The sequence below is a fragment of the Trichomycterus rosablanca genome, chromosome 12, assembly GCF_030014385.1.
Source record: "Trichomycterus rosablanca isolate fTriRos1 chromosome 12, fTriRos1.hap1, whole genome shotgun sequence".
In the NCBI taxonomy this organism is placed as follows: domain Eukaryota; kingdom Metazoa; phylum Chordata; class Actinopteri; order Siluriformes; family Trichomycteridae; genus Trichomycterus; species Trichomycterus rosablanca.
The window spans coordinates 32,090,055-32,116,342 of record NC_085999.1 but is presented as its reverse complement, the minus strand read 5'-3'; the positions used below and the strand labels follow the sequence as shown (position 1 = coordinate 32,116,342).

Below are 26,288 nucleotides of genomic sequence, written 5' to 3'. Positions count from 1 at the left end.
AACACACACTAACACACCACCACCATGTCGGTGTCACTGCAGTGCTAAGAATCATGCACCACCTAAATAATACCTGCTCTGTGGTGGTCCTGACCATTGAAGAACAGCATGAAAGGGGGCTTACAAAGCATGCAGAGAAACAGATGGACTACAGTCAGTAATTGTAGAACTACAAAGTGCTTCTATATGGTAAGTGGAGCTGATAAAATGGACCACTACCCTTGTCTTTCGAAACCATAACTAAGAACTAGAACTTCCAAAAATTAACAATAAACACAGAGAAATAGGCAAAAACAAAGAGAGCCTCCTGGCAAAACAAAGCCAATCACTCACGTAAACAGAGAGACGTGCACTGGCTACAGGACAATTACTGAACTACTAGTCTCCGTTAAATAGAGGTCCGTTAAATCAAGGTTTCCTCTGTACTCAGAATAAGAATTTAAATAAAATAACATGAATTGCAGAATTTCTTAGTATTTGGTATTGTTTGTATTTATAATAGGTAAACAATGATTGCTAATGTGTTAACATCACAACCCTGGCCAGGATAAAGCTGTCTGAAAACATGCAAATAAATGAAATGTTCAATTTGATGTTAAAACATTTTGTTTACAATAATATCAACATAGCCAAACTGTCTCACCTGAAACTCGAAGGTCTCATCAAACAGCGGGTCATCCTGGTTCTGGGCGGCAGTGCGGGTTCTCTGCTCAGCACAGTCAGCTGGCACACCGTGCAGTTCCAGCACCACATATGGGTCAATGACTTCACCCTTAGCCCCAGAGCCCTGTGGTTTGGGCAGGCTGTGGGCACTAATGACCTTCACTCTCAGAGTCTGTGATGGCATGCCTGGCATGCATCCCTGCAACTGGGCACTAAAGTAAGAGACCTCATCGCGCATGACGGCTGGCTTTAGCACATATCCACAGCCTCCGTTTTGTGCGAAACGGCCCCGGCTAAGATCCATCATGGCACCTGGTGTCTGCTGGTTTAGCGCCACTGATTGCACACCTCCTTTCCAGTAGCCTTGTGGGTTGGGGTTGCTGGAGTCCAGTCGGACTGAGCTGGGTCGAACCCGGGTCAGATAGCGTTTGGTAAAGCTGACTAATTCCTCAGGGCTCTCACTAGCCAGACGGCCTGCCTCACCCTCTCCTAAGGAACACAGGGTCCAGCAGTTGTTGACTGCAAGTCCTGGGGAGTTTGGTGTTGAGGGGGTAGAGGGAGGAGATTGCTGTTGGGATTGCTGGATTTTGGCCCGGTAAGAATAAAAGCTACAGCTGCCAGTCCTAGCTACAGCAACCAGATCAGAAAGTTCACGGCACAAGCATAACTGTCTTCGTTGAGGGGGAGGTGGAACGACAAGGACCACCCCCAGCTCCTCCTCCCCAGGAATGGTCATCCTACGACCAGCTAATGGACCTCCACCACCAATCTCCTCATCCTCCTCGGACACCTCTCCCTCAGAGCCCTCCTCCTCTGGTGGCAGCTTTTTGCCCACCAGCAAGACTTTTTCCTTCAGCTGCTCAGGAGAGGGCAAGGAGGCGAATCGCCCGACAGTTTTGGTTTCAGGCCTGTACAGTTTTGTCCCAAACACCTTCTTTAAGTGCTGTGCTAGGGTGTGCTGCTGACTCAGGGAACATCTGTGACACAAGTAAAGCAGGAGCGGATACTGAGAGGTGAGGAAGGCATATTTGTTAATTACCTCCAGAGCACTGAGCAATGTGACTGGACTATGATGGTGGTGATGATGTTGGTGATGGTGGTGTTTGCTGTCTTGTCCTTGGTCAACCCCTAAAACTGGTTCCCCATCAGGTCCATCAGTCACGCCGAGCTCCAAACACCGACACCCTGCTTGCAAGGCTCGTGTCAGCCCTAGGAGATCAGCCTTGCCATGTACCTGATCTTCCAGCAGGTAGGAGCGGTAGGATGCACTAATGTAATAGTGGCACAGGAGCAGGCTCATGTCCTGGCACACATGCTGGTGCTCAGGGTCAAATAGTTGACACTCAGTTGACTGGAGGTAATTTGTAAAGCCGTCCAGACCCAGCATGCCTTTCTCTCGGCAAGCTGCAGAGGGCTCAAAGCGCTGCAGGAGCTCTAGGCATCCTTCGGTAGTAGCCAGTTGCAGCCCCTGCTCAGTCTCCAAAAAGAGACGCAAGTCCTGAACATCTAGGCATTCCCGGTCTTTTGATAGCTGCACTAGGAGAAAGTAGACGTCAGGTCGGGTGCACAGTTCACAGTAAGCCTCCTGAAATTCTTCTAGTGTAACGTGAGATGTCAGCTTCTCTTTGCTCCGCTGGATCTCTTTAAAGCGTAGACGCACCTAGGCCAGAAAAACTGTTTAGTTTTTAATTTCAAAACATTCATTAAAACTCATTGATACCGAAGAACATTAAGGCTTTGGGGTCTGGTGCGGACCAACAGAAGAGCTACTGTGACTCAAACTATAGATCATTTTAATTCTGTTGATAATGTGAATCACAACACACAGTGTATCAAACCCTTTTATGTATGGGGCTGCGGTCAAAGTAAGACGGTGGTAGCCTAGTGGGTAGAGCTTTGGGCTATCAACCAAAAGGTTGAGTTTGAATCCAGGCTCTGCCATGCTGCAACTGTTGGGCCCTTGACCCTCTCGGCTCCAGGAATGCTGTACAATGGCTGACCCTGCGCTCTGACCCCAGCTTCCAAACAAGCTGGGATATGCGAAAAAAGAATTTAGTTGTACTATATATGTATATATGACAAATAAAGGCCTTCTTATTTTTCTAAAGTGTCATTGCTTACTCCTGTCTACTCTCAAAAGGACCTACAGTGAGCACACAGATATTGAAACTGGACAGTGGAGCAATGGTAGATCATGTGGCTGCCAGACACGTGCATTGTTTACCAGCGGAAGAGATGGTACCACAATGCATGGTAGGACCTGCTGGACATTTTGTGGAGTCCTTGTTTTGACAGCATACTAAGCAGGTAGTTTTATTTCATTAATGTATGTAGAGCTCTTAAAAACACCTTTATGATGCAAAAATTACTGTCTTATAATCACATTAATAATAATAAAGAAATTAGTGAAATTAAATGAATGAATAAATGGAATGCTGTAAAATAACTTACCCTAGTAAACTGCACTGTTCACGGGTATTAGTGTTAATAATGCTTTAATTATACTTTAATAATTAGCGGTGTCAAAATAGGGCCCATTGTGAATAATTAATCCTACTAATTGCCAAAATATACAGTGTCAAGCTTGGATTAAAACAAAAGTGAAGACATTAGGGATGAGATTATTTGTAATCACTGCGCTATTCCATCTGTCTCTAAATGATTATCTGTCTTATCCATCTGTCTCTTTAAAACCCAGCACAAACCATAATACGGGTTTCCACTGCAGTATCGTGCATATCAGAAATGTAGCATTTTACACAGTATGGTGCAGAAAGATCGAGGATTTTCTGTCTTACTCGGTTTGCCCTGCTTGTCTAAATATTTTTGCCACATCGGGCAGACGCCTTACACCACTGTCCCAAAGACTTAGAGGTACAGCCCTTTTGCTTTTGCTTGTCCTTCTCCTGTCCTCAGCTGTCATTACCTACCCCACATACACACCACAGATAGCAGGAGTGTGCAGCTGTTAAATTCACCTGCCATTCCCAGTCAGTGTGAAGCACAGCAGGGTTGGTTAATAAGCTACATGGTGAAGTGATGCAGAGCCTCAGAATGAAAGGATATTCCAAACACTGCACACTTACCATTAGTTCTATTTAAATCTAGGGATTCATTTATTCCTACATAAGTGGATGCAATAGAGAAATTAATTGTTGATCTGATTAAGCTTCAAAATTGGCAGCATTGTAGTTTATTTCTGGCAAACTGTCTACATAAATTTTCAATAGAAATCAAGTAGACTGGATAAGCCATAAAAGAAGTACTGTTATGTTGTAATTTTTCCTTTAATATGTCCAGGTAAATTGCTCTATTTGTGTTCACTTTCAGTAAACACATCTGTAACATCTGCAAAAACGTACAGTTCTATTTCTGTTGTGTGTTTTTGTTCTGATTCATCTAAATGCACATGCTCAGGCTTTTTTTGTTATGAGAGATCCACCCATTATAAGAGAATGCTACAGTGCAGCTTATTGATAATTGTTCTGTCTAACTGCTGTTTTGGCTGCTTTCAGGTCATCCTCCATAATCTTTTTCCTAATGTTGTGTTCACTAAGTGGGCTGCCATATGCCTTTTATTTACAGTGTATCACAAAAGTGAGTACACCCCTCACATTTCTGCAAATATTTCATTATATCTTTTCATGGGACAACACTATAGACATGAAACTTGGATATAACTTAGAGTAGTCAGTGTACAGCTTGTATAGCAGTGTAGATTTACTGTCTTCTGAAAATAACTCAACACACAGCCATTAATGTCTAAATAGCTGGCAACATAAGTGAGTACACCCCACAGTGAACATGTCCAAATTGTGCCCAAATGTGTCGTTGTCCCTTCCTGGTGTCATGTGTCAAGGTCCCAGGTGTAAATGGGGAGCAGGGCTGTTAAATTTGGTGTTTTGGGTACAATTCTCTCATACTGGCCACTGGATATTCAACATGGCACCTCATGGCAAAGAACTCTCTGAGAAATAGAATTGTTGCTCTCCACAAAGATGGCCTGGGCTATAAGAAGATTGCTAACACCCTGAAACTGAGCTACAGCATGGTGGCCAAGGTCATACAGCGGTTTTCCAGGACAGGTTCCACTCGGAACAGGCTTCGCCAGGGTCGACCAAAGAAGTTGAGTCCACGTGTTCGGCGTCATATCCAGAGGTTGGCTTTAAAAAATAGACACATGAGTGCTGCCAGCATTGCTGCAGAGGTTGAAGATGTGGGAGGTCAGCCTGTCAGTGCTCAGAGCATACGCCGCACACTGCATCAACTCGGTCTGCATGGTCGTCATCCCAGAAGGAAGCTGACGCACAAGAAAGCCCGCAAACAGTTTGCTGAAGACAAGCAGTCCAAGAACATGGATTACTGGAATGCCCTGTGGTCTGACGAGACCAAGATAAACTTGTTTGGCTCAGATGGTGTCCAGCATGTGTGGCGGCGCCCTGGTGAGAAGTACCAAGACAACTGTATCTTGCCTACAGTCAAGCATGGTGGTGGTAGCATCATGGTCTTGGGCTGCATGAGTGTTGCTGGCACTGGGGAGCTGCAGTTCATTGAGGGAAACATGAATTCCAACATGTACTGTGACATTCTGAAACAGAGCATGATCCCCTCCCTTCGAAAACTGGGCCTCATGGCAGTTTTCCAACAGGATAACGACCCCAAACACAACCTCCAAGATGACAACTGCCTTGCTGAGGAAGCTGAAGGTAAAGGTGATGGACTAAACCCAATTGAGCACCTGTGGCGCATCCTCAAGTGGAAGGTGGAGGAGTTCAAGGTGTCTAACATCCACCAGCTCCGTGATGTCATCATGGAGGAGTGGAAGAGGATTCCAGTAGCAACCTGTGCAGCTCTGGTGAATTCCATGCCCAGGAGGGTTAAGGCAGTGCTGGATAATAATGGTGGTCACACAAAATATTGACACTTTGGGCACAATTTGGACATGTTCACTGTGGGGTGTACTCACTTATGTTGCCAGCCATTTAGACATTAATGGCTGTGTGTTGAGTTATTTTCAGAAGACAGTAAATCTACACTGCTATACAAGTTGTACACTGACTACTCTAAGTTATATCCAAGTTTCATGTCTATAGTGTTGTCCCATGAAAAGATATAATGAATTATTTGCAGAAATGTGAGGGGTGTACTCACTTTCGTGATACACTGTAAGAGTGGCTTCTGTCCTGACATTCTGCCATAAAGTCTTGACTTATGGAGAGATGGTTGTCTGTCCAACAGGTCTTCTGTCTTTATAGTGACCGGGTTCTTACCTCATGACAAGGTCCCTCCTGCCCAGATGCCCAGTTTGTCCAAATGGCCAATGGGTTGGTTGTGCCGAACTTATGATCCTTTTAAAATTACAAATTTGGTCTGGGGAACAGTCAAAGTCTTAGCTATTGCTGTATATCCTTCCTATGATCTATGATCCGCAGACAGTTTCTTTGGACTCCTTTGCATGGGTTTAGTTCTAGCAATGTGATGTAAAAATTAAGGGCTCTTTAATGACAGGTGTATGCCTTTTCAAACTACGTCCAATCAATTTTCAAAAAAGTATCATTATGGGTGTATACTCTGGTGAATATTTTTATCCTATCAATTTCTTTTTTAGACATATCTGTGTTAATACTTTAGCAGGCTCTAAACATAGACTAACACAGGAAACATTTAATGTGCTGATGAACACCACACACCACTGAATATAAATGAGTTATGCTCGTGGGTGGGCAGCCCTCTAATCATCAAGTCTACATGAATGTAAGTCCTCAAACAAGTGCTCGTTATGAATATTATATGCATATTATTATGCATATTATTATTATTTAAAAGATTATCACAACAAACTTGCTATGATATCAATATATTACCCAGTCCTAGAGTCATTCTTATTCTATTGTCTCACCTTTGTTTCCTTAATGCCAGGACAGAGTCTACAAATGGTGGCCACAGCGACGTCCTCAGTAACAATCCCATGTCCATGTTCATCTCCCAGAGCAAACTCTGCCGCCAGCCACTCCCTTCTCAACCTGCTTCCCACACTCCCTTCTCCCGCCCATCCATCTACGCCACCTCCTCCAACCAGAGCACCAGGATGGGACACCAAGTACCGCAAACCTGTGACCCAGATGTTGGCAACATCAGGTGTCAATGCTACCAGGTCTAGTGACTGGTAGTCATCCCCGTGGATGATGGAGAAAGCAGCTTCCTCAGCCAGATGTTCTGATGGGCCATTGTGAATGAAAGTTTCGGTGCTCTTTCCTGTCCGTACCTCCCGAATTGTGGCGATGTCCAGTCTGGCACGCTCTGTGTCTTTCTTGGAAGGCTCCCAACGCAGACAGCCCTGCTCTGTGTCCAGTGTATAGAAGCGGCAGTAAATCCGAGAGTTGGGACGCACCTTTTTTAGTTCACAGCCCCCTTGCATGAAGGCCAAACAATCGGCTGCACTGCTCACTTTCTTCTCTGAAGGCATGCTGCTGAACGAGACCGTTTTCTTACGCCCACCGCTGACCTTGGATACAGATGGATCCTACAGAATAAAAAATAAAAGATTAAGTTATAATTTGAGAAAGTTATGGTGTTTGTTATATTAAAAAACTATAACAGTAAAACTGTAATAGAGTGAAAACAAATTATTTTGGATGCTGTTAAACATCTTAATTAAAGCAAAGCTTTCATTTCAGTTTTTTTTTTAGCTCCCAGGTGGCGCAGAGGGATATTCCGCTAGCACACCAGCGCTGAGATTCTGAATTCCTTGGTTCAAAACTCGGCGTTGCCACCGGTCGGCTGGGCGTCATCTAGCAGGCATAATTGGCAGTGCCTGAAGCAGACACGGTTCTGCTAGGGCAGGATGGCCGGACAAATTAACTACTCTAAATTGGGAGAAAATAAATAAAAATAGAAAAAGAAATTAAAAAATAAAGGTTTTTGAAAGGACTAACAAGCAAATAGAAGACAGAGAGGTAAAGCATAGAGTAATCTCACAGGTCTCAGAGTATTTAACCAAAAAATTATAGACAGTGATATTCTGAAGTACTCTGGTAAATACTGGTGTTTTGTTTAAAAGATTTTATATGGACACTTAGAAAACCATTTTGCCCTCTTGCTTCTACTGCAAACTTTCTTACTGCTCAGAAAAAAAAAGTCAAGACACTATACACTTTCATGAATCAGGTCCAGTGACGATTTCTCTAAGACTGCAAGGGAAGCTCAGCTTCCCCTAAAATGTCAAAAATTAAATGGTCAAATATGTACAGTTGTGTTAACATTTCATTGACTACAAATGCGTTAGAACACGTTCATCTCGAAGACGAGTTCGTTCAGAATCAGCTAATTATCACAAATCGACTGACTCGAACTTCTCATACATTCCCGTAGTGTCAATGCATTTGCCCGTAGAAGCTGAGCGTCTCTTCACTTCAATGGGACTGAATGGAAGGGTTTTTTTCATTGCTTCAAAACGGGATTGGATAAATTGGATAAATGCCACGATTTTGTCCCGCCCCCGGACGCTGAGGGTCTGGACGCTGAGCTTCTGCAAGATGATTGGAGGATCAGTCGAAAGGCTGAATCCTGTTTTGATTGACAGCTATTTTGATCTCTACACCATCACTTGGAGCTTCAGTCCCATCGCGGATTTTGCGAGTGAAGCTGAAAGACAAACTGCAACTCATTTCAGGCCATTTTCTTGAAAAGGAACGGAGGGCAGAATTTATGTATAAATAAATTGACAAATTTTATGATGTAAGCCGACAATGAGCTTCCCCTCTTTGAAAGACCAGCAGCCGCCACTGATCAGGTCTTAATTCTATATGTGAGGGCGGCACAGTGGCTTGGTGAGTAGCACTTTCGCCTCACAGCAAGAAGGTCCTGAGTTTCATTCCCAAGTGGAGCAGTCGGGGTCCTTTCTGTGCAGAGTTTGCATGTTCTCCTCGTGTCTGCATGGGTTTCCTCCGGTTTCTCCGGTTTCCTCCCACAGTTCAAAGACATGCAAGTGAGATGAATTGCAGAGACAAAAATTGTCCATGATTGTGTTTGATATTAAAATTTAACTGATGAATCTTGTGTAACCAGTAACTACCTGTTCTGTCATGAATGTAACCAAAGTGTGTAAAACATGATGTTAAAATCCTAATAAATAAATAAATAATTCAACTACTGTTTTCCATAATTTAGAACGTAAGACTCCTACTTTTTAAATCTCCATTCTCCCATCACAGGCACCAATCTGAGAAGGCTTCTCAAAATACTTGTCTTGTCTTGTGCACGGGCCTTCCCTAAACTAGTAATTAGTTAGTTAGTAATTGTTATATTGAAACAATAAATTCAAAAATAAAAAAGGCTGTCCCAATATAGTGTATAAGGACATTTAAGGCCGTCTCTAGATCTTCACATGTACTCGTGGAGTTGGGAGGAAATAATACTTTTAGGAAATAATCATATGCCCACATTTAGGATTATTCCAGGCATGTCAGTCTAAATGCGCCCCTTGTTCTCTGAATGAATGGAGTGATTAAATCTTAAGTGCAAGCCCTGCCTTAGTTCACAGTGCTTTGCATAATTGAAAAACACATAAGTTAAACAGCCTAAGTTTGAGATTATTTATTTTTTACATTAAAATTACAAGCATTACAAGCATGTTGTAGTAATCACATAAATGCATATTTAAGACAATGACCTCAGGCACTTTTCATTTGATCTGGATAAAAAGCTGTGTCGAATATATTTATGCACACACTGGAATAACAAAAATACAAGCAAAAGCAACGTGCAGAGACGAGACAAATAAATAAAACAAATCAGGTAAAAAAAGACCTTTTAAATGACCAACATATGCTAAACAGCTAGTTTTCTTTTTTTTAAATAAGAGATTTTAAAGCAACATGAGGCAACTAACAGATTTCCTAAGTAACCAAATAGTGGCTGCTTTCTTACTGATCAGCTCACTGATTGGAACAGATAGACACAGAAAAATAGTGCACATCCCAAAACTGAAATCCACGCCTGTGCTGTCATTAGAACATTTAAAACTAGAGATGGGACGATCGATCGGCTATGAATCGGTATCGGCCGATTTTTTATCAAAATATGCTATCGGCGATATTTCCTAAAAGTAGCCGATCCGATCGTGTGATATATAAAGATCACGTTAAGTTAACAGCTCAGTGGATTGATCCAGACTTTGAGCTACGACGCGCCAACCATCACATCACCATTCATCAACAATCGTACAGAAACCATCGTGAAAGCTCTTCATGACCTAAAATAACATCATTAACGTTGTGCATCATACATACGATGTAATTTTGCTGATTGTAATATTTACTTTAAAAAGATAATTCAACCCGGTCACATCTGAGTCGATTCTATCAGCACGTTATATAAACTCCTGGTTCACTTTAGTAAATCGTGAGCGGTTCTTACTTGTGATGTAGATGAGAACAGAAAACGTTACAGAGCCAATCAGAGGCAAAAGTTTATTCATTACCAAATTCGTTAGTTCAGGATCATCTGCTGAACTTTTAGCTCCTTAGACGGAACGAGTCTGACTCGGTTACAGATCTGTGGTAATAGCAGTTTAATTAAGCTTTTTAATGAAGCTTTTTAATGTAAGAGAGTCACACAAAATGTTCTGTAGTAGCTGGTGTTTATTTAAAACCACAACATTTAACTAATAACAGTAAACACGGAGAGATAACTGAGAAGAGAAACTTACGCTTCGCGAAAAATGACTCGTGAATCAATGAATCACTTATAGCGATACAGTGAACAAAGCGTCTCTTCTAAAGGCACAAACACACACACGCGCGTGCGCTGCTCCGGTTTATCTTCACTGTGAGGCTCTTTTTAAGTTTATTTATTTTATTTACTAACACCCCCCCCCCACACACACCCCCTTCCCGATCGCAATCGGCTATTGGCCGATGTCCCTGAAAGGAGATCAAAGATCGGAATCGGTGCCAAAAACCCTGATCGTCCCATCTCTATTTAAAACATTTAGAATTTAACACCTGCAATCTTCATTTTATTGCATTTTACAAACTGATGTTGGACACAAATGCCTGGTGCACAACCAACATTCCAATTTTTCCCAAAAATGTTCAATGGGTTTGAAGTCATAGCTCTGTGCAGCTCATCAAACCGTGTGTATATGGACCTTGCTTTGTGCATAGGCACACTCATGATGATAAAAGATTGGGTTTTTTCCCATCTGCAACAAAATTGGAAGCATAAAATGTATTTTATATTTTGGCTATAACAACTACCCCAACTTGGTAACCTTATAATTTACTTCAACATCTGGCACACATTTATCAGAACAGAATGATATAAGATCCATCTGAAGAATACCAGATCGAATAACAAATACTGAGACAATTGTAAGTGTTTAAATGGTCGTGCCCTTTAGAAAAATCATGCCCTTTCCAGGCAAAGAGTATGAAAGATAAATCTATTCTCCCCATAAAATGAATTACAGATGCTGTATAAATAAAGGAGGATAACAACCTGCACAGTGAAGTGGCACCAAAGGACAAAGAGCGGTTAAATATAGGCTTCCCTCCTCTCCCACAAATCACGAAAAAGACAGGGAGGTGATGAAAGCAAGAACCAAAGGTGAAGAGAAGATAATGGTCACCAAGACTGAGAGCAGGAGAGTCAAGCAATAAAGAACACTGTCAGAAAGTAAAGATAGCCATAAAGAGCCTGACAGCAAAAGACAACAGCAAAGAGAAAGAGGTGAGAAGTCCTCAGTAAGATGGAAGCAGCAACATTTACTCTTTAAATACAGGTTTCATTTATTTATTTAGCCACTGCAGTGTAAAAGTGATGTAATTTTAAATGTGTCAATTGAGTCTTAAAACAGATAGAAGTACAACTGGATAGATGAGTAGATCAATTGCTAGATGGATGGATTTTTAGAAATATTTTAGATATTGAGATGGATGGATGGATGAAAGTATGGATGGATGGGTGGATGGGTGGGTGGATGAAAGTATGGATGGATGGGTGGATGGGTGGATGAAAGTATGGATGGATGGATGGATGGATGGATGGATGGAAGTATGGATGGATGGGTGGATGGATGGATAAAAGTATGGATGGATGGATGGATGGATGGATGGATGGATGGAAGTATGGATGGATGGGTGGATGAAAGTATGGATAAATGGGTGGATGGGTGGATGAAAGTATGGATGGATGGATGGATGGATGGATGGATGGATGGATGGATGGATGGATGGATGGATGGATGGAAGTATGGATGGATGGGTGGATGGATGGATAAAAGTATGAATGGATGGGTGGATGGGTGGATGAAAGTATGGATGGATGGGTGGATGGATGGATGAAAGTATGGATGGATGGGTGGATGGATGGATGAAAGTATGGATGGATGGATGGATGGATGGATGAAAGTATGGATGGATGAATGGATGGATGGATGGATGGATGGATGGATGGATGGATGATGAAAGTATGGATGGATGGATGAAAGTATGGATGGATGAATGGATGGATGGATGGATGGATGGATGGATGATGAAAGTATGGATGGATGGATGGATGGATGGATGGGTGGATGGATGGATGAAAGTATGGATGGATGAATGGATGGATGGATGAAAGTATGGATGGATAGATGGATGGATGGATGGATGAAAGTATGGATGGATGGATGAAAGTATGGATGGATGGATGGATGGATGAAAGTATGGATGGATGGATGGATGGATGGATGAATGAAAGTATGGATGGATGGATGGATGGATGGATGAAAGTATGGATGGATGGATGAAAGTATGGATGGATGGATGGATGGATGGATGGATGGATGGATGGATGAAAGTATGGATAGATGGATGGATGGATGGATGAAAGTATGGATGGATGGATGAAAGTATGGATGGATGGATGGATGGATGAAAGTATGGATGGATGGATGGATGGATGGATGAATGAAAGTATGGATGGATGGATGGATGGATGGATGAAAGTATGGATGGATGGATGAAAGTATGGATGGATGGATGGATGGATGGATGGATGGATGGATGGATGAAAGTATGGATAGATGGATGGATGGATGGATGAAAGTATGGATGGATGGATGAAAGTATGGATGGATGGATGGATGGATGAAAGTATGGATGGATGGATGGATGGATGGATGAATGAAAGTATGGATGGATGGATGGATGAAAGTATGGATGGATGGATAGATGGATGGATGGATGGATGGATGAAAGTATGGATGGATGAATGGATGGATGGATGGATGGATGGATGGATGGATGGATGGATGATGAAAGTATGGATGGATGGATGGATGGATGGATGGGTGGATGGATGGATGAAAGTATGGATGGATGGATGGATGGATGGATAAAAGTATGGATGGATAGATGGATGGATGGATGGATGAAAGTATGGATGGATGGATGAAAGTATGGATGGATGGATGGATGGATGAAAGTATGGATGGATGGATGGATGGATGGATGAAAGTATGGATGGATGGATGGATGAATGAAAGTATGGATGGATGGATGGATGGATGAAAGTATGGATGGATGGATGGATGGATGAAAGTATGGATGGATGGATGAAAGTATGGATGGATGTCTATGAATTATTAGCTCCCCTGTTCAGAATATTGATGTTTCCATCAGTTCGCTAAAGCATTAACCCACTTACTACTGACCCACTCTCACCTACCAACACCAGAAAAAAAATAGATAAGCACTAGCCAGAGTGCAAATTCCACTGTATTGATACAACTCTATTCGGATAACAACTCTATTATTATTTAATTGTTTATTTATCTATTTATTACCACTGTATGACTTTTAGATCATTCAATTCTGTGTTTGTATGATTTGTGTAAATCGTGTATTTATTTAAAGTATCCTCCAGACCACCCAAGAAGGATGGGCCCTGTTGAGTCTGGTTCCTCTCAAGGTTTCTTCCTGTAATTTTCAGGGAGTTTTTCCTTGCCACAGTCGCCCTCGGCTTGCTCAACAGGGGTTTTTGTATCTGTTGGTCCTGGATTTTGTAAAGTTGCTTTGAGACAATGTATATTGTAAAAAGCGCTATATAAATAAAGTTGACTTGACTTGACTTGACTTGACAACTAATAATAGCTGAAAGCTTTAGCTCACTGGGGTTAGTGGAAATGATTCTTGATTAGCCAATAATTTCTTTAGATGTTAAATTATCTTCTAGTTTGACTAATTGAAAATGTTTAATGATTAATTCTTATCTGCTGGTTAGTTTTGTGGCTGACACAAAACTAGCTTAACATTTTATAATAATTATAATTGGTTTGTAGGTAACAGCTAACCAGCTTTGGTACAGATCAAGCTAATTGCAAATGAACTCATTTGCATTGGCCACAGGTAAACATTTTTTATTTTCCAGTATTAGTCTTACTTTATTTTACAATACACACATTGTTTTATAACAATGATTTGTATGTATGTGACTTTAGCACACAGCAGTCTGGGTAAATAATTAGCCTCAACACTCAGTACAAACTCTAGAAACACTAGAAATACATAAAGCGCTTGGTTGGTGCAGAGGTCCATTACACTAACCCACCACTGGGTTCATAAGTCAGCTGTGCTATTAGACCGCCAGGTGTGATACACAGACATGATTGGCTATGTCTAAGGGGGCTGATGGCCAAAGCCCTGCAATCAATTGGTACCCTGTTCAAGGCATTTCTGTCTTGTGTCCAGTGATTCACGCCACAACATGCCACAACCCTGATCAGGATAAAGCAAATGATGAAAATAAAATTAAAATGTAATACTTTATATAAAGATCCAGTCAAGCTGTTGTAATCATTTAAATTATTTTGAGGTTTGGAGGCACTTTCAGCCGAGGACAATACCACTCTTAAAAACACCATGTTTTTTCAGTAAGAACACTTTATGCATTTCATGCTGTGAATACATAATGGATGGCAAATAAAATGATGCTTGGAGGATGTATTACTTAAAGAAGTCTTTTCTAATATATTCCATGAGAGTGAAACATAGTTTTGTTCAGCTGATGAGAAGCAGCTTTGTAATACTGGTCTTACCCAATCAAGACTGCAGCACTTGGAATAATTGCCGGCTATTTCCACAATCAAGTTCCTCTTCTATTAGCTCTGTAATCAGCCTACATTACCCTACAAAGCTCTCACCAGCCTACATGGAGCTTCCACTCAGAAAACAATCGCCCACGGCAGCGAGCATTTTTCCAATAAGCATAAAGAGGGCTCTGAACCGCTGCTTACTGCAGCAACTGCTTATCAAACCTTGTGCCAAAAACTTATGTCCAAGCAATTTTACTTACTTAAAATCCTTTCATGCTTTTTAATAATTCCTGAGCCAACAGTGCCTGGTAGGCATGACATATGTTCTCTTTTAGACTTCACTTAGCAGGACTGGAGCTTTAAGTCCTGCTATAATTGAAACAAAGTGTTCACTTTATTCATAATAATCATTCAAAACACACCTCTGTTACATGTTTATTTGTTAGTAAGCTTTATGTGGACATGTATTGGGACACTCCTTCGAATTCCGACCACAACAATACAAAACAAACCACAACAGTTGCTAAAAGATGAAATAAATCAATTATATAATGAAAACAATATGCTTCCTGCTGCTCAGGTGGCGCAGTGGTAAAATACACTAGCACACCAGAGCTGGGATTTCGAATACATTGTATCTAATCTCAGCTCTGCCATCCGGCTGGGCTGGGCGGCTATATTAACAATGTTTATCCAGGGCAGAGAGCCGAATAGGGACCTCATAACTGATACAATTACAATCTCTGCTGGCTGATTGATGGTGTCTGCACAGAGAGAGGAATAATGTTGATCAGGGTGTGGCTCTCCATGCACAAGGCTGATTGGCATGTGAACTCAAAAATGCAGTCGGCTACTGCTCAAATGTCAGCACCAACGCTAAAAATCGGGAGAAAAAGGAAGAAAATGCATTTAAAAAAAAAAAGAAAATGATATGCTTCCAATATTGCACCAAGTTTAGGGAAGGCCCTTTCCTGTTTGAAGCAAGGTCTATAAAGAAAATCTCGGTTTAAAGAAACTCCAGTGGTCTGCACAGAGCCCTGACCTCAACCCCACTTTGGAACAGCTTTGGAATAAACTGGAACATCACTTGCGGCTTTCTTGACCAGCATTAAAACAGAAACAGATTAAGCAGAATATTTTACCTCATTACTGCAAATGGATAAAATCTCTGCTGCTTAGCAACCCAGGATGAAGGGCACATGTCCAGGCAATAAAAATACATGGATGCATTTTTTATTTTTAATATTAGGAATAAATTTGACTAATATTAAGAAATAAAATGCTGTCCTTCACAATATTGGCAGACCTGGGGAAATATTTCAGATTCATAGGCTTCAAGCAGACCCAGACGTCCAAGGACTTGTTTTAGAATAGAGTACAGAGTCCAATAACCTTTAGATCTGAATTACCTGTACTGGTTATGATTAACTGTCTTCTATAAAGCAAGTCAGCAACTAGTGTCATTTTTTAAACTTAAACAAATCATGGTTTGAAATGCTGCTCTCTAATCACATCAGTTAACTGAGATCAACACAATGACCTGCAGTTTTAAGTGTCTGTAATCAATCTGAAAAAGTACTGAACATCATGACCTTACATTGTATGTTCTGCTGTGAGAACGTGTTGTGCAGTTCATAGCACCTGTGTTTAGCCAAAGAAATGTGCCACACCCAATTCCAGTTTGGTAAGTTTTATTTGTCAATAGTAGAATCACATCTGACAGAAAATTAGATCCTAGTCTGTAGGTGTAAGAAAAGGTCAGTGCAAGTGTCCGATGATATCAGTCAAGTGTTTCAGAACCAATGATAGCAGATCGTGGTCCAGGGTGCCAAAAGGTAGAAAGGCCTAAGAAAATGACCCTGAATTTACACTAGCAAGACACATTCGACCAATTATGTCCTTCTTAATTGCATGACATGAGTTCAAGTCTACAAAATCAGAACATTAAAGCTATATTAAGGTTTGTTACTGATTTATAGACAAAGAGACTTAAGACAATGACTTTTGGGTTGGATTTAAATTGGCAGCAAAGCCAGCCTTAAATCAGGTAGAATCTGATTCATACCTCCACACCCACTGCAAACACAAATCTTATGACGGCTGTTGATTGACTGCCTGTGACAAAAGTGGCAAAAGTCCTGTTTATCAACTTGTTTATAAAACATCTGAATAAAGTTTGAAGCCTCTTATTAGGTCTCTGAACCTTTAGATTGTTCCGAAATCATCATTTGTGTATACAATAACATATCTGCTAAGTATAGCTTAAATATAAACATCTGCTAAAGTACCATGTTAAAGTTTAGTCTCTCTAATTGTTTGTCATTAAATAATAGTCAATCTAAATTAAACTTATAAAATATTTTTTTGTTTGTTATATTTATGCATTTTCTCCCATGTCCTCCCCAATTTAGAGTAGTAGAGTAGTAATTTGTCTTCTGCTGCTGGGGGATCCCTGATTGCAGTCGAGGTGGGTATATTGCTGCTCACGCCTCCTCCGACCCGCACGCAACCCTTAGCGGAACCCTTTTTCACCTATGCACTATGAACAGGCGCCTCTCTATCTGCCAATCAGGGTCCTTACACAGCGTTTGAAGACCCCACCCACATAGTCTGGTCATCCCACCCTACCAGAGATGTGTTTGCTGCAGGCACTGCCAATTATGCCCGCTAGTTGGTGCCTAGCTGACCGGTGGTAACGCCGAGTTTTGAACCAAGGAGTTCAGAATCTTGGCGCTGGTGTGCTAGTGGAATATCCTTCTGCACCACCTGGGCGCCTAAACTTGTCATAAAATATTGTCATATAAATGAAAATGCGTCTATTTTTTATATTATTTATGTTAGCTTATTCATTTTACAGAGTACATAGATACTAAACTTTCTAGTCAAACAGCTTTATTTTTAAATTGCTTAGAATTGGCTTTAAGTTTCATCCCTGTTCGTGAGATTGTATAATAAAATAGAATAAAAATAAGTTCAGAGCTTCAATGTGTGGGGCTCAGTCTAATAAGTTCAGGCAAGCTTGCTCTAATCGTATGAGCACAAAGAAGAAAATTGTACAACTTTTTATGTCACCAAACATATAATATAAATTGCTGTATATATATTTTTGACAGATTTTGACATATTTATATTATTCTTGAGAGATTTCAGGATTTGAGTCTGGAGAATTTCATGGCAAATTTTAAATGCTGTCATAACGTTGAACCTTGCCAAACTGAGTTTGTTTTCTCCAGCTTTAAGCTGAAATCACCAAACAGATTCTCCAGAGACTTTATCTCAACAGAGTCGAAGTCTCTTCCTACAAAAAACTTATTAAAGATAAAAATTTTAGATTTTGTCACAGCAGAATATATGTGAGGTATAAAAGTTGGGGTATGTGGTATATGTTCATTAATATGTTACTAATTTTGGAGAAAAAATGATGCATACATAATGTGAAATAGGAAGCAGCTAAAGCCACTAAGGAATTTGGCATCATAAGGAAATCTGTAAATATGTAGAGACCAAAACAGACTTCTCTTTGGGACAGAAATAGAAAATAGGGGTCCTGAGGGAATCTGACAGAACAGCTGAAAAGACAAATTCAAGTGTTTTTATTTGCATGTCTGTGTATGTGGTTTTAACACAATCTAAACTAATAAACATTTTTATATTAAACTTAATTTCAACTCTTAATAATCCAAATAAGCACAATTTGAAGTTTAACAGCATATTGTTATTACCAATCAGATTTGGCTCATAAACCATGTGAATAATGTTCTATGCACAATTCAAAGAAACTGGCAGTTTGACACCAACAGTTGCCAACCAGATGATAATGGTAATGCTAATCCTAGGCAATGATTTTATGTATATATTTATTTAGATCTAGATCTGCTATATAGTCAATATACAGCAGCCTCTGAAAATATGTATACCTTTTAGCACACATTATTGTGCTGTGGATTTAAATTTAAATATATATAGCTGCCAATCTTACCCACCAATCTACACTTAATCACCCATAATGACAAAGTAAAAACACTAAATAGTTTTTTTAGTTTACTGAGAAAATGAATTAAAAAACGCTTATTTGGCGCCCGGGTGGCACAGCAACATAATCCACTAGCACACCAGCACTGGGATTCTGAACTCCCGAGTTCGAACCTCAGCTCTGCTACCGGTCAGCTGGGCACCTTTAGTGGGCATAATTGGCAATGCCTGCAGCAGACAAAATTGGCCATTAAGTCTGCCGGGTGGGTAAAAAAACGGTCTGTAAATGGGTGGGATCTTCAACGCTGTGTAAGGACCTTGGTTAGTAGCCCGAGGTGCCTGTACAGAAGGTGGAGGAGCACAGAGATCAGTGTGTGGCTCTCATCATGCGAATACTTGCCTCACGCGTGAATAAGAAAGGGGTTGGTGGACTGCACCTGCAGGAGGCAGGCAAAAAAAATGCTTATTTATTTTATTTTACTTAATCCTTTGTAGAAGCCCCTTTGGCAGAAGTAACAACTACAAGCCTTGAGTTTAAGTCTAGACTTTGGCTGGACACTTGAAGACTTGCCATGAACCACTCCATTGTTTTGACCGTATGCTTTAGGTAATTGTCATGTTGAATGGTAAACTGTTGGCCCAGTCTGAGACTGTGTCCTCTGGAGGAGGTTTTATTCAAAGACGTTCCTGTATTCGGCTGCATTTATCCCGCCATTAATTCTTACGAGTCTCCCTCTCCCTGTTGCTGAGAAGCACCCATGGTCTATGCCTCGCCACTATTTACACACAGTATCAAAAGGTCGCTGGTTCAAGACCCATCATTGCCAGGTTGCCACTGTTGGGCTCTAGAGCAGGGCCCTTAACCTTTAATTGCTAAGACAGTATACTGTCACAGTACTGTAATTCGCTTTGGTTAAACGTGTCTGCTAAATGCTGAAAATGTAAATGTAATCCTGAAAGAATCCTCTAGATCTCATGGCTTGTTTTTTGTCCATGCACTGCAGTGTAATTGTGAGCCCTTATAGACTCGTGTGTGCCTCTAAACTATGTCCATTCAATTCATTTTTGGAGATTGGTGTGACCCTCTGGGCGCACTAAAACTCTGTGTGAGGTCTCACCACTGGGCAGTAAACAAAAAGACAGCTGGCTACTACTGCACGCGTTGGAGGGAACATGTGAGTGCCAGTGGCCATCCTGCGGTCAGGCTGGTGTTAGAGGAAGATGACTGTTATAAGCAACAGGGAATTGGGAACCACTATATTAGAAAAAAGAAAGAGAAGAAAACACAGCACAGAAAAGTCACGAACTGCCACAATGCCACAGACCTATTTTTTCAGATACACTGTATTACAGCTCAAGATTTCTTAAATGCGCATGTGCATGTGGTGCATACGTTTCTGTGCATGAGGGCATGTATGTGTGTGTCCACCATGCCAGCATGATATCCATGCCACGCCAGAGTCCAACTCAGCAGGACAGCAAAAAGGCCTCATGATTTTATGGGCTCCTGCAGAGGGCTGAAATGCCAACATGTCAGCAGCTTTTATGCAACCAGCACCCACTGCAACACACTGGTGTCTTCACCAGAGAGCTGCTGTGGATACTGGCACAAATTAAGTGGACAGTTACATTTCAAGTATCAAGTGTATTCAAGTGTGACACTGTTAGCACTACAAGCCAGCTGTCAACAGATTGTCCAACAGCTCAGTCAGAGGTTGTTAAGGCAAGTTTTTGGCTTTGTTACCCCCTCGTACAGCCCAGTGACAATGGAATTTGTTTGGATTCTGAGAATGATTTGTAATGATTAAATCAATGTTGAAAACAGGCTTAAATCATACAGGATCTGCTTTGCATACTTAACACAGTCAGAAGGAATGAAACCAGAGCAGGACAAATGTGGGTCCCGTTGTTGATTGTTGTGCAGATATAAAGAAATGGTTGGAGAGATCTGGTAGGAAAATAACAGGGGGATAAATCAGGCCACAGAGAGGAGATGTTACACTGAAGTATACTGAGAACTGAGAGAATTTAAGCCCAAATGTTAAGACATGTTTAAAGCTCTGCTGAAAATATTATACAAGACTTTGTTAGTTCTGGTATGGCAATGTAAAATGGACTAAATAAAAAGCACAAAAATGCTTTGTGTTACCTCATTTTTATGCCGCATAAAACAGAAAGTCATGGACGACTGTTTAAGTGTTCCTAAACACTCAAGTGAGTTTAATAAAGTTGATGTCTAATATGTTTAATAAACAATTTAATTTTATAAGAATTTCATAGCACAGAAATAAATACATTCCTGATATTTTTTTCAGTTGTGGTTCGACTGGTTCAGAGCAAGCTGGTGGCTGAAATACACTTTTCTGAGAAAGCTTCTCACAATATTTTAAAGTATGCCTGTGGGAATCTGTAATCGCTCGTTGTTTTAGTGTGCATGTAACAATGGAAATAAACACTTTAATTCAACAAGTTGAGGATGGTTCAGTTACAGACGACTTTGCTTTTCAAAGCTGAGTGGCTTTTAAAGGAACATGGGACAGATCCTTGTAGTAAAATAGCTAAAGAATGGGCACCTCAAAGCAGTTGAAATGTGTCTTTGTAATCTGTGATCGATTAGAATCGATTGTGTCCATACAGCCTCATTAATCACGAATACTGCACTGCTTGGACTAAAATACAGTGAATGTGATGCGTTTTGTTTTGACACATTTCAAGCACCACATGCACAGTCAAGTAAATTTGTATTTAATTCTGACATAAATTCAGTATTTCATTCTTTTAAATGCAAACCTACATGTACTGGGTTTTTTTCTGTTAGGAGGCAAGCTATGTTAAATCAATGCAATGTATGTTTTACTTTTCAGTTTGGCATGTTTTCCACATGTCAGTCTCATCTGCATTGCATGTAACTTTTTCTCTGTGATGATTGCATTCCATAAAAGCATACATGTTTAAAGCACTACTTGGTGGAAAGCAGTTAAACTGTGCCTTGATTGGCTCTTCTCCTAGCAAACCAGCGCTGGGTTCCCCGAGTTCGAATCTCAGCTCTGCTGCAATTTACAGTTGGCCTGTAGCAGACAGTCTGCTGGGTGGGAAAAGACCAGACTAAGGGCCAGGGTATTCAACACTGTGGAAGGACCCTGGCTGCCCTGGGCGCCTGCATAGAAGTGGAGAAACCAACCTAACGTGCAAATCCACCAAAGTATGGGGGAATAAGAAGGGATTAGTGGACTGTGCATGCATCTGAGGGAGTGTGTGTCAGGCAAATATACACCTTGGACACCATCGGGGGTCCCCAGCAGTGGAAGTGGATTTTTTTTCATTCACAATTCTTTATTTAATTTTACATACAATTCTGTAACTAATGACGTGTGTTTTGCTTTTCAGATTTATCCAAATTAGTGATTGCATTTTAATTTGGCACCAATTTCTCTTCACAGTTATGAAAGAAAGGAGCCGCTGCTGCCTTTTTGTCGTCCGTACAATCAGCAGCAAACTGTGAAGCTTTGGGTATCAGATTTAAAGCAGGGGCTTTGTTCTTGCCTGGCAGCCTTTCAGCTCACATCTCACTTGATGGTTTCACTTCATACTCATTTGCATAAAATTAAGAATATCTCCAATTTCCAGTTTGTAATTTTCTCCAGTGAATGGTCACATTGTCTCTTTTTAGAAAGGTACAGCCTGGCTGCACCCTATACCATCCTGCATCCTACATGTGTGCTCTTTATTTGTTTAATTCTTTTTATTCGCAATTAAAGGTTTTATCTGTTCATTCAGCAATGCACCTTTATGTTTTCTAAACCTTTTGACACATTAGCTGTTGTAACAACGTCACTGTCTGATTTATTCCTTGTTTCAGCCTGGTAATGTCACAGACATTTCAATAACAACAGCAACCTTCAGATTTAAATGTCACATCTAATCAACCTTTTCTAGCTGTTCTGTCAACGAACTAATGATGCTGCAACACGCGGAGTGTGAAAGTCACATGGTTTAGCCAGTACTGATGTCAACACGTGAATTAAACTCAGAAATGATATTTACTGTTACGTGTGGGCCGGCTGTCCAGGACTGGCAGTGGGACGTGTGTGTGTATGTGTGTGTGTGTGTGTGTGGTATACGTGAGAACTGATATCAAGCTGTGAGGATACACAAGCACTTCTAGACACCCACACACGTGTATGGGCAGTTATGACATGCTTGAACACAGTGTTATGAATGAGCCATTTGAGCCAAAAGGGAAGTGTATGCACAAGGGGTGAAAGGCATGCTGGGAGAAAATTCAGGCGCAAACCACACAGTCGTGCATGCTTGGTCCTCTTGAAAGAAATCCCTTACATAATATAATCTGCTTATGCAACATGCAGCAGACTCAGCTGCTAACCTCTCTCCCCTGTTGCCCCGCTGGACTCTGGGAAATGACCCCTTCTGTAAACACCCCTAACATGGTCACATGTAAATGAAAAAAAACTGCTGACAGTCATCAGCACACCATCTGAAATCTACATATCAGGCTACTACACAAATATTTATAAGCATATCAGTGCAAAAATATAAACACTTGCAAACACACACACACATGCAAGGTGTAAATGAACGCATGAATCAAAACACTCTGATTAGCTTTGCCATTACAACACACACACACAACACCCATGCACGCACACAGCAGTACAGTGAATATATTACCCTCCATTATATTCACAACCCTTTGTTTAAACACACCAGTCGTCCAGTCCTTGCATACTCAATCACATGGAGACAAACACGGAATGACACTTTCATAAACTCTCCCACCCTGACACATTTAGCAACACATGTAAGCCCTCAGGAACAAACAGAAATGCATATACAGGGGTGGGCAAAATACTTTTATGGCTTAACCCTGATTACGCTGTACTTAATATACACTAATGTATATTAAACAGCCAAAAGTATGTGTACAACCTTTCTTATTATTGAAATCAAGTGTTTTAGCCACATGTTTTAGCCTTATTCAACATAAATGCCAGGCACACATACAAATTTCTTAAAAGCCTTGTTATAGTCACAAGAAGGGAGCAACTAGACGCTCTGATGGCGCAGCAGTAAACACGCTAGCACATCATAGCTGACATCTCGAACTCCTCGTTTCGTATCTTAGCTCTGCTATCCGGCAGGCTGGGCTCCTAAGCAAACAATAATTGACTTGTTCACAGGGAGGGTGCTGGTGCAATTACGACCTCTGCTGTTTGATGGCACCTGCACAGAGACGAGGGATAATGTGGTCAGGGTGTGGCTCTTCGTACACAAAGCTGATCCACATATGAACCCGCATCATGCAGGTGAAAAGATGCAGCACGTCGGAGGGGGCTTGTGTTAGTTACAGATTTCTCGATCAGGAGTGGAGGTCAACATCAGTGGAGGGGAAGCATAATACAGGGTGGGCCATTTATATGGATACACCTAAATAAAATGGGAATGGTTGGTGATATTAACTTCCTGTTTGTGGCACATTAGTATATGGGAGGGGGAAACTTTTCAAGATGGGTGGTGACCATGGTGGCCATTTTAAAGTCGGCCATTTTTGATCCAACTTTAGTTTTTTCAATGGGAAGAGGGTCATGTGACACATCAAACTTATTGAGAATTTCACAAGAAAAACAATGGTGTGCTTGGTTTTAACGTAAATTTATTCTTTCATGAGTTATTTACAAGTTTCTGACCACTTATAAAATGTGTTCAAAGTGCTGCCCATTGTGTTGGATTGTCAATGCAACCCTCTTCTCCCACTCTTCACACACTGATAGCAACACCGCAGAAGAAATGCTAGCACAGGCTTCCAGTATCCGTAGTTTCAGGTGCTGCACATCTCATATCTTCACAGCATAGACAATTGCCTTCAGATGACCCCAAAGATAAAAGTCTAAGGGGGTCAGATCGGGAGACCTTGGGGGCCATTCAACTGGCCCACGACGACCAATCCACTTTCCAGGAAACTAATCATCTAGGAATGCTCGGACCTGACACCCATAATGTGGTGGTGCACCATCTTGCTGGAAAAACTCAGGGAACGTGCCAGCTTCAGTGCATAAAGAGGGAAACACATCATCATGTAGCAATTTCAAATATCCAGTGGCCTTGAGGTTTCCATTGATAAAGAATGGCCCCACTATCTTTGTACCCCATATACCACACCATACCATCAATTTTTGTGTTCCAACAGTCTTGGAGGGATCTATCCAATGTGGGTTAGTGTCAGACCAATAGCGGTGGTTTTGTTTGTTAACTTCACCATTCACATAAAAGTTTGCCTCATCACTGAACAAAATGTTCTGTGTAAACTGAGGGTCCTGTTCCAATTTTTGTTCCAATCTCGTTGAGATGCTGCAGCAGCTGGAGTTTGTAAGGGTGCCATTTGAGTAGCTAATATCCGCCGAAGGGATGTTCGACTGATGCCACTCTCCAGTGACATGCGGCGAGTGCTACGCTGTGGGCTCTTGCTGAATGAAGCTAGGACAGCCACTGATGTTTCTTCATTAGTGACAGTTTTCATGCATCCACATTTTGGCAAATCCAACACTGAACCAGTTTCATGAAACTTGGCAAGCAGTTTGCTAACTGTAGCATGGGAGATGGGTGGTCTCGTAGGGTGTCTTGCATTGAAATCTGCTGCAATGACCCGGGTACTGCGTTCACCAGACATCAACACAATTTCTATCCGCTCCTCACGTGTTAACCTCTGCGACATGTCAATGGCTGTAAACAAAGAGAAGCTTGTAAATAACTCATGAAAGAATAAAGTTACGTTAAAACCAAGCACACCATTGTTTTTCTTGTGAAATTCTCAATAAGTTTGATGTGTCACATGACCCTCTTCCCATTGAAAAAAACTAAAGTTGGATCCAAAATGGCCGACTTCAAAATGGCCGCCATGGTCACCACCCATCTTGAAAAGTTTCCCCCCTCCCATATACTAATGTGCCACAAACAGGAAGTTAATATCACCAACCATTCCCATTTTATTTAGGTGTATCCATATAAATGGCCCACCCTGTACAATCAGGATAATTGAACACAACTAGTTTGGGAGGAAATGATTATGGTTTTTATATACTGTATGAAGAACATTTAGTTTTATCTTTGGAGAATGCTCACTCCTAGTGAGGTTAATTGGAGATACAAAATTGCTCTAGGTGTGAGTAAATGTGTGTGTGTGTGTGTGTGTGTGTGTGTGTGTGTGTGTGTGTTAAAAGAACCTGCAACTTATATTATAAAACTTTGACTCCTACGCTTGTTACCTGATGACAGACCAGAGGTAGACTTTTGTGTCTCATACCCTTTTTTTATGGACACACTACACTCTATCTCAGTACATTACTGTAATGCTTTATCTTTGTGTGTGTGTGACAGTGAGGCTAAATCATCCTCCTCTCTGTCCTATCTGCCCTGCTGTTTACAACCTCATCGTAAGGTCATCGCCATATAGCCTGCCATGATTACAGCTGAGGAGTGGTCCTGCTCCAGCCAGGGTCCCCAGTTTGGCAGGGAGGCACATATGAATGTATGCCATAATCAGTACTAGTACCAAATTGCT

General features: G+C 41.2%; 1 protein-coding gene across 2 annotated transcripts in view; it reads right to left on the bottom strand.

Annotated features, from left to right (window-relative positions):
* The window catches only part of plcl1 (phospholipase C like 1), a 60,774-nt gene that overhangs the window by 9,863 nt on the left and 24,623 nt on the right, over window positions 1-26,288 (bottom strand). For both annotated transcript variants that reach the window (XM_063006445.1, XM_063006446.1), the window contains exons 2-3: window positions 6,563-7,186; window positions 644-2,323 (exon numbers count right to left, since the gene is read on the bottom strand). In XM_063006445.1, the coding sequence (XP_062862515.1) occupies window positions 644-2,323; window positions 6,563-7,186 (2,304 nt within the window). The remainder of the gene's footprint in view (window positions 1-643; window positions 2,324-6,562; window positions 7,187-26,288) is intronic.